Source organism: Protopterus annectens, chromosome 3.part1 (genome assembly GCF_019279795.1).
Source record: "Protopterus annectens isolate FY-2018-M chromosome 3.part1, PAN1.0, whole genome shotgun sequence".
NCBI lineage: Eukaryota > Metazoa > Chordata > Ceratodontiformes > Protopteridae > Protopterus > Protopterus annectens.
The window spans coordinates 1,870,065,520-1,870,082,284 of NC_056732.1; the positions used below are offsets into that span (position 1 = coordinate 1,870,065,520).

At 40.1% G+C, this 16,765-nt stretch overlaps 2 protein-coding genes across 3 annotated transcripts in view; both read left to right on the forward strand.

The window, feature by feature from the left end:
- LOC122798792 (zinc finger protein OZF-like) overlaps positions 1-6,049 on the forward strand; it is a 117,418-nt gene extending 111,369 nt beyond the window's left edge. For both annotated transcript variants that reach the window (XM_044067903.1, XM_044067904.1), the window contains one exon: positions 4,455-6,049. In XM_044067903.1, the coding sequence (XP_043923838.1) occupies positions 4,455-5,908 (1,454 nt within the window). In that variant the 3' untranslated portion in view covers positions 5,909-6,049. The remainder of the gene's footprint in view (positions 1-4,454) is intronic.
- Positions 1-16,765, forward strand: part of LOC122798790 (zinc finger protein 271-like) — a 651,855-nt gene that overhangs the window by 531,069 nt on the left and 104,021 nt on the right. The gene's annotated exons all lie outside the window — the stretch shown is intronic.

Sequence of the window (16,765 nt, forward strand, 5' to 3'; positions counted from 1 at the left end):
CATGCTGACAAATATTGCTCCCCCTTAGAATGACACCAGAAACTAAGCCAATTATTAAAGTCAGTCATCTGTTTGTATTGTGGCATCATCCTTGGAAAAGGTAAAATCCTGCCAATTGCTAGGCTCGTACCAACCTGAGACACATATTCTGAGAGCCCCATGATGTCTCTCTTCATATTGTTTAGGGAGGTACGTCTCAGGTCATTTACTCCCGCATGGAAAATATGTATAGCATAGGTTCATAGAATAGTACTAAGCTAACTGCCCTTGCGACCCATTTTAAGCCTAGCCAATTATCCCTTGTGAGACTCAAATCCTGCACCCTGTGTTTGTAAGGCAAACACCTTAACCATTAGGCCACCCTCCCACCCATGATTACAAATGTCGTTATATTTTGGAACTAGGTTGTCATACAAGAATTCCGTGTTTAGCTAACTACAGTCGTAAAACCCAGTGTGGGATTTGCCTTGCCCAGTGCTTTATCTGCAAGTCATTTTACAATGGTAAGACCGAGTGGAGTCTTAATAAGCGAATGTATAAAAACCTGCATAGCATGATTAAAAAGGACATTAACAATTATTTAAACATACTATTCACTGTGATACTTTAAAAAAGATCTATTCTCTATTTTGGGAAAAAAGGTGATAGGATATCCTGGGAAGGTTGGTAAGAAAATAATTTATTACAGAAAGAGCTAATCTTTTTTGTAAATAATTACTAACCAGTGTGTACCTAAATGTATATCAATATTTTTTGCTCTATGTAAACTTTATTTTATTCTACACTATTTTACTTTTTTATTTGTTATTGTCCTGGAGCTTTTCTCCCCGGGCCTCTACTGAAAATGGACATATATCCAGTTAGACTAGCCCGATCAACAAATGTAAAATAAATAAATAAATAATCTGTATATTAGGATAAATGCCACCACCCCCTAGGACTCAATGACTATGTACCTTTAATGAGTCTGCTTAGTATAAATGCAGCTAAATGTGACTGACATAACTTATTTTGTAGTGGGTTTAAAGTTGATTGTATGCTATATGTATGACTTATTTGATAATGTAACACCATTAGGGCTTATTATTGTGAAGTTCTGATTGGTTAACTTAATATCATGTGTTTTCAGAAAGGTTATTTAAAAATGGTTGCATGAAATAAATGTTTGTTCTAATTAATTCATGTTCACTACTGGACAAGAGTGCTTAATAAACATTTTTATAGTAGTTATTCAAGTTTGTTTTGGCTGAAGTACTTAGAAGATCAAAAGACTTGGCACAGTGTTTTTACAGTTACTAGTTATAATTTTGCCATTCCTCTTGCTTTGACTGCTGTTTGTTTTGTTTTAGCTGTTCATTTTATTACTGTCCTGCAGGGATGTATTCACAAGATCTTTTCATCAATTCAGCCCCAGAACAGCTTTTAGATTTATTGTCCTAGAAGAGTATATGGATGAGTGGTAACAAACTCATTAATAATGAAATAAGATCTACACGGCAGATTGTTAGTGCACAATCAAAGGTCACCCATGGGTGGAGACTCCAATATCTCCAGTCCAGCTTAGCCATATACAGGGGGTATGTGTCAGGACAAACCAAAATGCTAAAACAGGATTGCTGAGAGTCCAAGTATTTACAGCAATCCTGTTAACTACATTAATTGTTTCTAAAAACAAAAATAAATCCAGTTCCAAATCCTCCTTCTCCTTCTAAAAGAAGACGGAATCCTGATCATTCCTTTTATAGGTTTTAAGACGATAATCCCTTTTTTCTTTACAGACTTCTTCAGATACAGTGCTTTATTAATTTACAGAATGCTTTTCCAGTTTCACTTTGTCTGAAATTCATGGTAATATTGTTACATCCTTGATTAATACTGAAGAGATGTAACAACTGGATCTGAAGGTTTATATAGCATTTGTAGTGCTGCAGCACAGGGTTTCACTTCTACAGGATACTATAAGCTAGGTGTCATCTCTACATCTGGGCTGACTTTGGAGGCACCATCCTCTGTAAAACTCTGTTGCAAGTCCACCCAAGACTAGTACCTGGGGATTCTGTCCTAACTTTGAAGTGGACAAACAAACACACAAGATACTGAGGCTGTGTACTTACCTTATTGTTAAATGTTCATCATCCATGGCCATCCTCTTCACCATTTCCTCCCACATTCTCCCTTCTTATTCTCAAAACACTCTTTTGAAGAGATGTAAATGACAGTTCCTGAGACCATCAAGTTGTGGTGTTACTCATTGCCCTATTATCTATGTGGTTATAAGAACACATATGGAGACTTGTTGAGAGAGAGATGAGTTGGAATATGGGGCATTATGGGAGAGAGGGGAGGAGACTAGGGAAGGCTATGTAGATGCCACTGAAAGAGCTACCTCTAGGAACCAGTCCTACATTGGAAGTGAACAGATATGGATTCTGACAGTATAACATGATAGTAAGTACATAATTTGTGTTATTTGCAGACTTAAAGTGGTGAGGTGATCAAGAGGGGGAGGGGTTAGAAGTGAAACCAATGATTACTTCTGTTGCACAATAAAATCACAGGGGAGGATCAGAGTATGTGTAAGTTACTTTAGAGGATTAAGGCTCTGAATTTTTAGCAAACTGCTTTTTTGTAGGCAAAGGTACGGGGTTTCAGTCCTTGTAACTCCGTCTACCTACTGTGTGACACCGAACAAGTCAATGGATAAGGCAGTGCTCCTGTGTCACCCCTGAAAAGAAACACTTGTGTCCAGTGGGCTGACCCAATTGACAAATGTCTAAAATAAGATAAAATATCAGTATTTCTCATTTTACACAGTAACGGCAGTGAAAGTGATGAAGAATAGATACTGCACTGCATCATCATGGACTACCAGTAAGGGGTCAAGGTACACTGGAATGTGAAATAATATAATATACTTTGAAAACTGTTAACATGGCAAAGGGGTGCACAGTAGATGGCTTTAATATTTTTGTGTATTTTTATTTAGACATTTATTAACCTGGTGGGTGGGCTGATAATGAGACCCTTATTTGCCACAACTGGGGCCAAAGGCATGCAAAAAACAGCATACGTATTATTAATCTAGAATTATGGCACTAGATCACTGCATGTCCTCTTCTGAGGCATTTATGAACAGTGCTGCAAATGGTCACAGTAATACATTCTTTGTTTTAAAATCATAAGTCATTCCAAAATACCTGAGATGACTCAATACTGAAATATCGGCACGCGAAATGCTGTGTGCCAACAAGATAAAAAACAGACTGAAAACTTAAAAGAACAGTGAACCTCAAAGATTACTGTTCTTTAAACTTTTTTTTAGGGGGCAAGCCCCCCCCTTCCACCCAACAGTGTGGGCAACAAGCCCCACACACTCCTCAAACATATATACCAAGTCCGCGATCACCATATCTTGGAGAAAAAGGAATTTTCTTACAATAAGCTCCCTTGTACTTAATATATGAAAGTCTGATTTTGGTCATTCACTGTCAGTGATTTGGAAATCACTCTACAGGATCCCGACATATGAAATGGCTACCATTTGGCACACTTTATATACATATATAAATGTCCACAGTTCTTAGCTCATTTTCTGGTTTATACTTTGCATGTATAAATTGTACCTTTACAAACATCTCAACCTTTCTTGCAGTTTAGCACAGAAGATTAGGGCTGCAAGCTTTATTTTGTAATAGTGAGTGCAACTCTGAGCAACTCCCGATGATCATGGGTTCTTCCTGTTAAGATGGTCTTGTGCTCGTAAACCTACACATTTAGAGAGTAATAAATGTGAGAATTATGACACCACCACTACCTTCTCTTGTTTGCATTTACTAGTACTACAGTTAACTAGAAACTGCTTACCACTTCCACAGTGACATGGTGCTCATCTTTTGCTAAAGGATGCAGTCTGGTATTTAATGTCTGCCAAATCCAAAAACACGAAGCTGGAATATCTCTGCAGGATGTTTGTTTTGACTGTTGGGTGACAGAATTTTGCATTTTTAAAACCACCGTGTTAGAATACAGTGGTGTTAAGTATGATTATTTCTGAAATGTTGCTAATACTGTCTCACTTATTTTGGTCGTAGTCATCCTGTTTTGTTATTGGTCCTTGGGGAGAGTTTATTTTAAATGTTTAAGAGCATTGTTGATGCACTTACATAAAGATGAAGGTGGGATGTGAAAAATTCCTGCATTTTGTAGGGAAATAGAGATGATACGTATGTGGGAACTTGCATAAAAAGTAAGCAGCAGATAAGACAGCATTGCTGATTGTAGTTGGAAGAAACAGAAAGGTGTAGTAAGTGGACAAACAGTTTTTTGAGGACATGTTCATTATTGAAATTTTACAAAGTCTGAATACACATTTTGAACTGTAACACTTGGAATAAGAAAATAAAAAGTTCTCTGTGACTGATTATATTCTGACACCTTATTTGTTTTCTTTTAAGTCAACAGGAATGCAGGTTATCCTGAGATACAGTGTCTGCACTCACCGCATGGGAAACTCATCGATTCTGAACGTCACAGATCTTTTCCAGAGATTTCGATTACAAGGCAAAACCTGAGGCAGATCAAAAGCAGAAAACATAATTATATGGAAAATAAAGAGATGCTTAACAAAAAAGATGAACTAGAAATGCATCTGGAAACCCAAGTAAGGGAAAGTCCAAGCAGATGGCGTAATCATAACAATAGTTTAAAGATTCATAGCTGCTCATCTGATCAAATAATTCACTGTGACAAAAGACATAAGAATACTTTGCCAGCACATGAACAGATATTAAGTGGAGAGAATCGATATAAATCTGCCACAGATGACAAAGGTTTTGCAGGCAAAACAAGATCAGCAGCACATAAGACGATTCAAGAGCAGAAACCCTTTGAATGTACTACTTGTGCCAAATGTTTTACACAGAAGTCAAGCATGGAAAAACATCAGTTAGTCCACACTGGAGAGCGTGAGAAGAAATACTACCAGCAGTGTGCCACAAGGGGCAAGGGTTTTACAGAAAAAACTAAAATGAAAAAGTATCAGTTTGCACATACTGGGAAGAAACCCTATAAATGTGCCACATGTGGTAAGGGATTTACACAGAAGGGTAGCATGGTGCGACATCAGTATATCCATGCTGAGCAGAAACCTTATAAATGTGCCACATGTGGTAAGGGATTTGCACAAAAGGGTAACATGATACTACATCAGCATATCCATACTAATCAGAAACCATATAAATGCATTACATGTGGCATGGACTTTGCATACAGGGCTAAGATGTTGAGACACCAATATGCCCACACTGGGCAGAAACCTTATAAATGTGCCACATGTGACAAGGGTTTTGCAAAGAAAGCTGATGTGGTAAGCCATCAATTTGTACACACTGGACAGACTCCCTATAAATGTGCCTCATGTGGAAAAGGATTTACAAAAAAGTGGCGCATGATACAACACCAGCATGTCCATTCTGAGAAGATGCCCTTTGTATGCATTACATGTGGGAAGGGTTTTTTGAATAAGAGTTCTCTGACATTGCATGTGGGTATCCATACTGGACAGAAACCCTACAAATGTGACACATGTGGCAAGGGTTTTACACAGAAGGCAAACATGATAAACCACCAGTTAGTACACACTGGACAGAAACCCTATAAATGCGCTACATGTGGCAAAGGTTTTACAAGGAAGTATCGTATGCTAAGGCATCAATATGCACACACGGGACAGAAGCCCTATAAATGTTCCACATGTGGAAAGGGATTTATGGCAAAAGATACAATGATACAGCATCAGTATGTCCATACGAAACAGAGGCTATATAAGTGTGCCACATGTGGCAAATGCTTTAAACATAAGAGAAGTCTGACGCAACATCACAACAACCACAAAGAGTCAGTAATATAGAGCAGAGGTTAAGAAAGGCTCCCTTCTGGAAAATTCTGGGCCCAGATGCTGTACCCATTTTTATCCTTGAGTGTAAAAAGTACAGTTGTGTACACTGACCATAAACGTCGATGTTCGAGTGTATTCACTGTTGCAGTCATTACATTTGGGTAATCCTGCTGGCAGGTTACCCTCAGTTGGCCTGAATTCCAACGTCCTGGGTCCTGCGTCGGCTGCAGTCGCCCCTTTCTTGACATCAGGTCATCAGGGGTATAAAAGATGCGGCCGACGCCATTTTCTTTACTTTTTCTTGCCCCAGATGTCAGGTGCCCCCTAAACGGGTAGCCAAAATTTATATATATATATATATATATATATATATATATATATATATATATATATATATAAACATGCACCAATGTAAACTTTATCTTCCTCTACAAGCAAATACACCACATAGGTTGTATGAATCAAAGAAGGAAAGATAGGTTCCATCAGAAGAAAGGGGGATGGTGGCTGGGTAACCTGGACTGCAACAGTGAATACACTCGAACATCTACATTTATGGTAAGTGTACACAACTGTACTATGTTCTTCGTGTTTCACTGTTGCAGTCATTACATTTGGGTAGATTCCCAAAACTATGGTTGGGAGGCTGGAGCTAAACAGAGTTAGGAGCGGCTATGAGGCCCTGCAGAACTGCAGTGGCAAAGCCTGCCCTGGATTTAGAGTAGAGTGGCAGATGATAGTGCTTTGTAAAGGTGTGCACTGAACTCCAAGTAGCAGCCTCTAAAATGTCCTTGGTTGGTACTCCCCTGAAAAAGGCTGCTGAAGTGGCTGCAGCTGTGGTTGAATGTGGCCTAATGCCCTTGGGTACTGGCTTGCCATGGTGTAAGTAGCAGAAATGAATGCAGTGGCCTATCCACTTTGAAATAGTCTGCTTTGAGATAGCCTTTCCTTGTGATCCTGCAGCATATGCCACTAGTAATTGCTCTGTCTTTCTGAAAACTTTGGTTCTGTCCAAGTAGTAGCTAAGCTGTCTGTGTACGTCCAAAGAATGCAGAATTCTCTCCCCCTTGTTCTGTGGATTTGGATAAAAAGTTGGCAGATGAATAGTTTGGTTAAGAGCCACACTGGACACTACCTTAGGTGTAAATGTTGGGTTTTGTCCTCAGAGAGACCCTGTCTGGGTAAAAAATGATAAAAGGTTCCACAGCCATGAGTGCCTGTAGCTCTGAAACTCGTCTTGCAGAAGTTATTGCTAGCAGCAGAGCTGTTTTCCAAGGTAAAAACGTTATATCAGCAGTAGCGGCTGGCTCAAAAGGAGGCAGGGTGAGTTTTTCCAAGACGTAGTTGAGGTCCCATGCAGGTGTTGATGATCTCCTTGGAGGCCTTAAATTTTTGGCTCCTCTGAGGTACTGCTTTAATAAGGGATGCAAAAAGATTGGTGGCTCTGTATTGTAATGAGCCAAAATGGCAGAGGCATGAATTTTAATAGATGAAAAAGATAGGCCTTTGTCTAGCATCTCAGTTAAATATGCCTGGTTCCAAGCACAGAATCTCTTCCATTTTCCAGCTTAAGATTTTCTAGTACTAGACCTTCTGGCTTCCAAAATGATATCCATTACAGCTTTACTGAGAGGTGTGTTTTGTATGACTACATTATCCACCATGCTGCCTGGTTTAAAGTCCTGAGTTGGCTGTGCAGGATCTGATTGTTTTGCTGGGACAGTAGATGAGGTATTTGAGGTAAGGCCCAAGCTGGGCATTGAGACAAGTTCCTTAGTATTGGATACCAGTACTGGCGGGGCCAGTCTGGGGCAATCAGTATCATCTTTGGCTTCTCCTGTCTGACCATTAGGAGTACCTTGGGGAGGAGAGGCAGTGGGGGAAAGGCATATACTGATAGATTATTCCAGCTGAAAGATAGGGCGTCCACTTTCCAGGCTTGTCTGTGATAAATCCTTGTGCAGAATCTTTTTAGTTGGTAGTTGTGTGGGGAGGCAAATAGATCTATGTCCGGGCATCCCCATTTCCTTGTTATCATGCTGAAGACTTGTGGATCTAGCTGCCACTCGTGGGGATCCATGAGGTTTCTGCTTAGTTCGTCTACCAGAGTATTTTTCCTTCCTGGCAGGAATTGTGCCTGCAGATGTACTTGGTAAGTCAGTGCTGTGTCCCACAAAGTCATGGCTAGTCTGCAAAGGGGGTAAGAATGTGTGCCCCCCTGCTTGTTTATATACCACATGACAGTGGTGTTGTCTGTCTTTATCAGTAGTTGTCCCGGATGAAGTAGGTCCTTGAAGGCTGTCAAGGCATTTTGAACAGCTAGCATCTCTTTTTGATTGATATGTAGATGCATTTGGTTTGAGGTCCATGTGCCTTGAATGCATCTTCCTGCCATGTGGGCCCCCCAGGCATAATCTGATGCATCTGTTGTTAGTGTCTGCCTGGCTGGGGGTAATGTGAATGGCTCTCCCTTGTTTTGGTGACAAGCCTTTGCCCACCATCGAAACTCTTGTTGCAGGCAGGGAATGAGAGTAATCATAGTTTCCATGCTGTGGCAATGTTGAGTCCAAATATTTTTTAGGTACCACTGAAGTTTCCTCATATGCAGTCTTGCATATGGAATTAGTAGGATGCAGGATGCCATGAAGCCCAAAGCCTGCAGAAATTTTCTTGCAGATAACTGGGCCTTTGTTGCCAACATTTTGAAATAGGTAGTCAGTTGCCTTTGTTTGTCTGGCGTGAGATAAGCCATCTGGGCAGTTGTATTTAAGCTTGCACCCAGGAATATTATCTCTTGAGAGGGTACTAGTTTTGATTTCTTTTCGTTGACTGTGTACCCTAGGCATGTTAGAAGTCTTTTCACAAACGCCAGATGTTGTAGAAGAATGTCCTTGTTCTCTGCTTGAATTAGACAGTCGTCCAAGTAAGGATATATTTGTATTCCTCTTTGTCTGCAGAATGCAGTTACTGGTGCCAGGCACTTTGTAAAGACCCTGGGTGCAGTAGATAAGTCAAAGGGCAGTGCAGAGAATTGGTAATGCATTGTGCCAGCCTTGAATCTGAGGTATCTTCTGCATATTTGTCTGATTGGGATATGCAGGTAAGCCTCTTTTAGGTCTAAAGTCACAAGCCAAGCCTTCTTGCCCAGCATGGGCAGAAGCTGCTGGAAAGTCAACATCCAGGAATGTGTTCAGAACAGATAGGTCCAGTATTGGTCTCCAGGTCTTGTCCTTTCTGGGTACCAAGAACAGTCTTGAGTAAAATCCTTGTCCCTGCTCTTGCTCTGGTACTTGTTGAATGGCCCCCATGTCCATAAGGGATGAGACTTGTTTTTGTGCTTCTGCCCATTGATTTTTTGGCAGATCTGGCCAGCCGTTTGCCTTTGGCAGGGTATGGAAATGGAACTTGTAGCCTTGTGACATGATATTTAGAACCCACTTGTCCTGGGTTATGATGTGCCAATTTTGAGAAAAAAGTGCTAATTTTCCCCCTAAGGGTGCTGTCAGGAGATAACTGCTTGGTGCAGGCAGGGGGAAGTCATCGGGACTGTTTCCTGTATGGTTCTGATTTGTTGTCTCCAACTTTGGAGGTAGAAGCACCCCATTGCTTTGACCTGTATGAACCTTGCGCCTGGGATCTGCCTCTACGGCATCTGGGTCTTCCCCGTTGAGGTCTGTCTGACACAGGAAAGGACCACTTCTTTGTTGGCCAGTTTCTACTAAACCTAGGTGACTGTACTTGTAAAAAATCTTTAACAGTTTGCATAGACTTAGCTTTGTCCTCCATTTTCTTTAACACCTCTTCTGCCTTAACACCAAACAAAGTATTATGCTGTAAAGGTGCATCTAATAATTTAACTTTGACATGATCAGGCAGATTTTGTTCCTTTAACCAAGCATGCCTCCTAATTACAGAACCCGTAACTGTGGCCCTGCAGGAGGCCTCCAAAGAATCAAAACCATATTGCAAAATATGTTTTCCAACTTATTCAGCTGCATGCAATAAATCCTACATTTCCTTGTTTTCTGCACATTCAGAGTTTATCAACATTTTCTATTTAAGCAATGCCATGACATGTTGCTGATATTTGAGCATATGAAACTGACAGTTTAAGGCCCTTTTAACCAAGGTAGCAGATGTGTAAACCTTTTTTCCCCATCTATCCAGTGCCCTAGAATTTCTGTCAGAGGGGGTAGAGTTTTTTGCAGTGGAAGCCTTAACTCCTTTGGGACCCTGTGAAATAGTTTCTGGGTCTGCAGCAGGGTTTTTAAAAAGGAATTTATGAGAGTCAGGAACCCTGTAATATCTGTCAGGCTTAACTGGAACTGGAGGTAAGGAGTCAGGGGTAAGACTAGACTCTGAAAACACATAATCTACAATGTCTAACACAGGTGGAATGGCTAGTGGCCTGTGTTGGGGTAGTAGAAGGAAATCCCTGAGCCTCTTTTTAGATTCTGAAAAATCTTGGCTGTCCCAGTGGAAATGCTCCCTCATGGTATGCAAGGTTTCCCCAAAAGAATAGTCCCATGGAGGAGAAGCTGAAGGTATAGATTCTTCAGCATCAGAATCCTCATAGGGGGAAGAGAATATTCCTGATCAGAAGAGGAATCAGAAGAAATGGAAACCTGATCTGAAGATTCATAGTCAGTCTCTTGCCTAAGCCTCTTATCAGGAGGGGGATGGGAACCCCTGATCAAGGTAATCAAGTCTTCGGCCATTTTGAGCATCTGTTTTTTGGGCATAGAGGCCTGACCCGTGGCTCTTGAGTTTGTTTCTTTGCTTTAGAAGGTGCTTTAGCCTTTGCCTTTGAAGCTGAAGTCGGTTTAATGTAAAGATGTTTAGGTCTGAATACACCCTCAGAAGCGGCTCCAGACCCATCTGAAGGAATAGTATCTGAGGCTCCAATACCTTGAGTTTCTAGCAGCATGGCCTACTCCACGTGGGAGTCAGTAGCGGCCTGCGACTCTAAAATAGCGGGAGTCAGGGGCTGAGAAAGTGCCTCACTGAGAACCGGCGAACTGGCGACTGGCTTAGAAGCTTCGTCGTCGGTTTTGGGCCTCGGTTGTCTGTCTCTCTCCTTTTCTTTGCATTTGTTATGAACTTCGGTAGTCGGATGGCTATCCGATGACATTTCTGGATAATTAAACCGGCGTCCAAAATAGTTTAAAGCAAAATCATACCGACGCTTAATAGTGCGTTGGTTAAATCTAGCACAAAACCGACAACCAGAAACGTGATCAGGGCCTAGGCAAGGAATACAGTAAGAATGAAAATCGTTATGAGGTATTTGCTTTCCACAAGAAATACAATTATTTACTTTTTCTGACGTTGGTCTGGAGCAAGAAAAAAGTTTCCCTAACGGGGTACTTAGCTTTATTGAGGACTTTGGATCTGAAACTCGAACACGAAAATCTCAGGAGTCGGCCGACCGGCACTTGCAAACTCCTTCTGCTTCAGGCACCGCGCGGCAAGAAAGACTAAAGAAAATGGCATCAGCCGCATCTTTTATACCCCTGACAACCTGACGTCAGGGAAGAGGTGACAGCAGCCGACGCAGGACCCAGGACTTTGGAATTCAGGCCGACTGAGGGCAACCTGCCAACAGGATTACCCAAATGTAATGACTGCAACAGTGAAACACGAAGAACATCTACCTGTCTACACAACTTGAAATTATACTAGCCCAGGTAATAATAGGAAAAACATGCCTATACTTAAAAGTGATGCCACAAACTATCACAAGAATTACTGACAAATAACTTGTCTTCCAACTATATATAAGCTGTATGCAGAAACTGATGCAGACAGAACCTAGAATCATTTAGAAAAACATTTGGTCATGACAATAGAGCATAAGTGGAGTAAAACCATAATCACGCAGAAATAAGGATTATCTTGTACTAAACAAAGCCATGATGGAGAGGTGTAAAAAGGGCAGGCCTCTCTGTATGTAATGGATAGATTACAAAACAAATTTGCCATAATTCTACACCCATGGGTCATAGATTGCAAATGCATGAGTCATTCACACACACTGATAATTGTGGCATAGTATTTTACAGATAAACTATGAAAAAAGGCAAATTGCTTTCCAAGGCCTAAGAACTCAGTAGAGAATATTCCAGGATGATTCTTTTTCAATATTGCTGTTTAGCCTTGTACTCAGTCCTTTATGTTGGTTTTATTGTATTTTCCATTTATTAACCAGAGTAGAACACGGATCGATGTGGATCAGGTTCAGGTTTAGCCCAGAAGGGTACAATAAATAATCAAACCTGAATGTCCATTGTGGTATTCCTAAAACAAACAAGGTTGCTATAAATAAGCTAATAAAAATAGAACTGTTGACAACACAGTGATTCTGAATCAAACTGGAAATATAATACGATTGATAAATGCAATATAGCAAGTGGAAGAGATGGAAGAGGTGAAAATTAAGGCTAGTTAGTCGTAACGAGGTATAAGAAAGAGAGCAGAATGTGAGTTACCACAGTAGGCTGTAGCACAACATGAGTTCAAGAAAACATTCCTGTCAAATGACATCTCATCTGCTTTTTGTAGATAATCTACACCAATATAGCTCATCTAACAGCTGAAAACACAGCTACGAGTTGTTAAAACTGTTTTGGTTGACAAGAATGACCTTTGGTCTCAACAGCCATGTAAAAGCAATATTTAGAAGAAAAATTGAAACACCAAGATGTCAACTTGGGACAGGAATATGATATAAAAGAACCGAACAAGAGGGAGTAAATAAATTTCTGGGAATAGATGAAGGGACAGCAATGCAGCACAAAGACACAAGAACAAGGCTTGATGAGCAGTATTTTTAGAAGAATAAAACTAGTGCTGAAAACTGCTTTGACATCTAAGAATAAAGTTCAAGCTATAAATCAACTTTCCCTTCGTGTTCTAGCTTACAGCTTTGATGTGATCAGGTAACCCCAAAAATGTTGCACCAGTTGGAGATGAAATCGAGAAAACTGCTTCTTGTATGTGAAATGATATGCAAAGCTCAGTGTCTTCAGTTTGAAGACATGGGCTTCCTTGAAACAGACTTTAGATGTAGAATGACAGTTATGCAATGGCATACATATTGTTGGCATCACCAGATACATAGTGAAAACTCTAAACCAAGAAGAAAACAAGTTGAAGATAGCATCTTTACTCAAGTTAGCAGAAGCACTTATGAAGGAAGCAGGCATGGATATCAAACCAGAAGTGGAAAAAAACAAGTAGCAACAACAAACAGTGCCAAAAAAAGAAAAAAAACGAACAGAAAACGAGAAAAGAAATCAGGAAAACTTAAGTATGGGCAACTACTGGAACAACCACATGTTGGTCAAGACCAGTCAGGAATGGCTAACATGAGGTGATTTTAAACCAGAAGATGACAGGTTGATAATGTCAACTTAAGGTATCGGGTATATATATGACTGTTCACAACATATGAGACAGCAGACAATTACAGGTTTCACAGCATATAACTAGAAATAGTTGCATATGTTGTTGAATGTGGTGGTACAACTTATGGCTGTGGGTTTGAGTACTGAAAGATACAACAACATGGCAAGGCTGTTTCAGCAGAAACTGTTTAAACATTATAAGACACAGTTAGCTGAAAGGCATTGGAAACATAAACAGTAAAAGATTACTGCAAATTAAGAAGCAAGCCATACTGTTATTTATGTGAACCTAGAAACCATACTAAGAATTTTAGATCAATAAGTTGTTTTCCAGCAAAGTGTAACCTGCATACAAGGACTGATGCAGAGTCTACAGTCATCTAGATAAAAATTAAAACATGGCGGTAAAAGAGAATTGGGCATAATCAGTTCAGGCTGTTAGGTGTTACTAGACATGTAGTCCAGACCATTAAGGAGCCTAGGCCAAATTCCCAACTGTCCCAAAGTACTATCTGATTAAGCTGCTGAAGGTCACACAGTAGGCAGATGATGATGGAAAGGCTGAAAGCCTGTCGCCCCAGCCACAGGAAGCAGCACTTTAGTCCTCTGCGCTAACTGCCAGACTAATCACCTTTTGCAAAACAAAGCCATAATGGAGAACTGTAAAAAGGTCAGAGATTTCAGTACAGTGTAGCTAGATTACCACCACATATTGATAAGTTTATTGCAGTCACTATGAAAAACTGGCAAATCAATTTACATCTAAGCCAAGAGAAAGGACAGATCTGCAGTCTATGAATCCAGCGAGGAATATTCCTGGGAGATTCCTTGTCACCAAACCTTTTTTGCCCTGCTCTAGTTGTTTACTATTAACACTTGGCCGCAGTGGGATTCCACACCTCTTAACATCCGAGGAATTACTGGCTGGCAATCTTTTGCCTGAGCTAAATTCCCAAAAAATGCAGTTTTGCAACCAGCATGTAAACAAATGCAAATCTTGAGAACTGTAAAAGTTACAAAAAGTATATAAAAGTTGTTCAGTACAGATTCCTCTTTATAAATAGTAATTTGTCAGCCAGACAAAGCTGATTTTACAATGAACAATAAATTAGTACATACATATTTTTATTAGAATTCCAACAACGGTTAATATCTCTCTAACCATGTAACTTTATTTCACCAATGTGTGATCTTCAACATGATTTCTTTGCAAGAAACTGATGTCATTCCATTTTTGAGAGAGTTAAAGATTTATGAACTGTATACATATATGTATATTTAATAGACAAATAAGTGAAATATCTGAGTTATTTAGACATAAACTATAACACTGTAAAGTTTATCCAGCATTATGTATTCTATATTTGATAATCATAAAGGACCATGTGAACTCCTGGCTGAAGTCATTAAAAGAATTATTAACATTTGGTATATATTCATAATATTTCAGGAAAATAATTCACATATCCTTTGGTACCAAGTACCCTGCATGGCTCAGGAGCCATTTTTTGTCCTGTATACTGACTAGCCATGTGAGATGTTGTTTCATAATACTGTTAAATAGACACTGCCTACGGTATTGAGAGTAATATGATATTTATGAATATGTGTATATTTTATTGCTAAACAAATGTAAACATTTACAAAAAGGCTGTAGTTAGAAACAGACTAGCAGCAAGAACTTTTCCAACATTATGTAGTATTGATTTGCTGCTATGAAGTACCATATAAACTCCTTGATTATGTTAGTAACAGAAACATGAATGTTATATATGCATAATTTGGCATAGGAAGGAAAAAGAAGTTGTGTCTTACCACAACGTTCCATCTGTGTTGTTGATCTTCATTCATTCATTACTGATGGGTTATCGGTTCTGTCCTTGGAACCAAGCCAGCCAAGTATCATGCTCGCGTCAGCCAAAAACTCTCGAGCCAAGGTCCTACCCAGAATGCTCTGCTCCCTGTTACCTCAGATCGAGTTTGCAAGTTGATAGATAAAAGTAGAGGCTACCTCTGGTCATAACAGACCTACAATAAAGGGGTATATGAGATCAACCAGGAATTTCCGGATGGGGGACGGATGGTGGGAAGTAATGAATGAATGAAGATCAACAACACAGATGGAACGTTATGGTAAGACATAACTTCTTTATCTGATGTTAATCTTTGTTCATTCCTTACTGATGGGACAGAGTCCCCAGCTACCTGTATCCCTGGGTGGCCCTCATGGAAGGACATTCCTGAGCACCATGGAGCCAAAAGAAGCTCTACCTGTGGAGGCCAAGTCCAATTTGTAATGAAGAATAAAGATATGAGGTTTGGCCCAAGTCGCAGCTGAGCAAATATCATTGAGGGAAGCCTTAGCATGGAAAGCTGTTGAAGTTGCCATAGACCTTGTAGAATGTGCTTTCACTCTGTGAGGCAAGGAGACCTTGTTTTTGTTGTAGATAAAGGTAATACAATTTCTCAACCATGAAGCCAATGTAACTTTTGAGACAGGATGACCTCATCTTGGTCCAGAAAAAGCCAGGAATAGTTGGTCTGATTTACAGGTAGATTTTGTTCTGTCCAGATAAAATCGTATTTGCCTATGAACATCCAAGGAGTGCAGGTAATACTCTCCCTTGTTAGAGTGGTTAGGAAAGAATACTGGAAGGTCAATAGATTGGTTGATAGACCACTCTGACACCACATTTGATAAAAAGGTAAAATTAGTTCTCAGTGATACCCTAACCTTATGGAAGATAAGATAGGGAGGTTTGATGCATTTGGCTTGAAGTTCTGACAAGCATCTGGCCGATGTGATTGCAATCAGAAACAAAGTTTTCCAAGAGAGATATTTTACATCACTTGAAGATGCAGACTCAAAGGGGGGAGCTGTTAGAGCTTACGGAACCAAGGCTAAATCCCAAGGTTGTACTGGTTCTCTAAAGGGAGGTTTTAAGTGGAGAACCCCCTTCAGGAAAGCTTTACAGAGTCTATGTGACATAAGCAAAGCATCCTGAAATCCAATGTCGAAATTTGAGATGGCAGCTAAATGCACATGAATAGTAGAGGCAGACACCCCAGAGTGGAAAGATGTGATAACTAAACCAAAACCACCGGAACTGGGGCTGACAAGGGGTCTGATTGTTTATTCACTGCCCATAAAGAAAATATTTTCCATTTATTAAGATAAATTAGTCTGGTGGATGATTTATAAGATGCAATAAGAATATTGCGCACAAGGGACAATAGGTTTTCATGCCTGACAATCATTGGAAGTGGAGAAACCAAGCTGGCAGTTTCAGGGTTGTTAGATTGGGGTGAGTCAGACCCTGCAGATATGAGATCAACATTTGGGATGGATTGAGGATCCATGGTTGATCTAGCAAGTGAGGCCAGTGGAAGGGAAACCAGACTTGTTGAGGCCAATATGGAGCAATGAGGATCACTTTGCTCTTCAAGTGTCATGCTTTCTTCA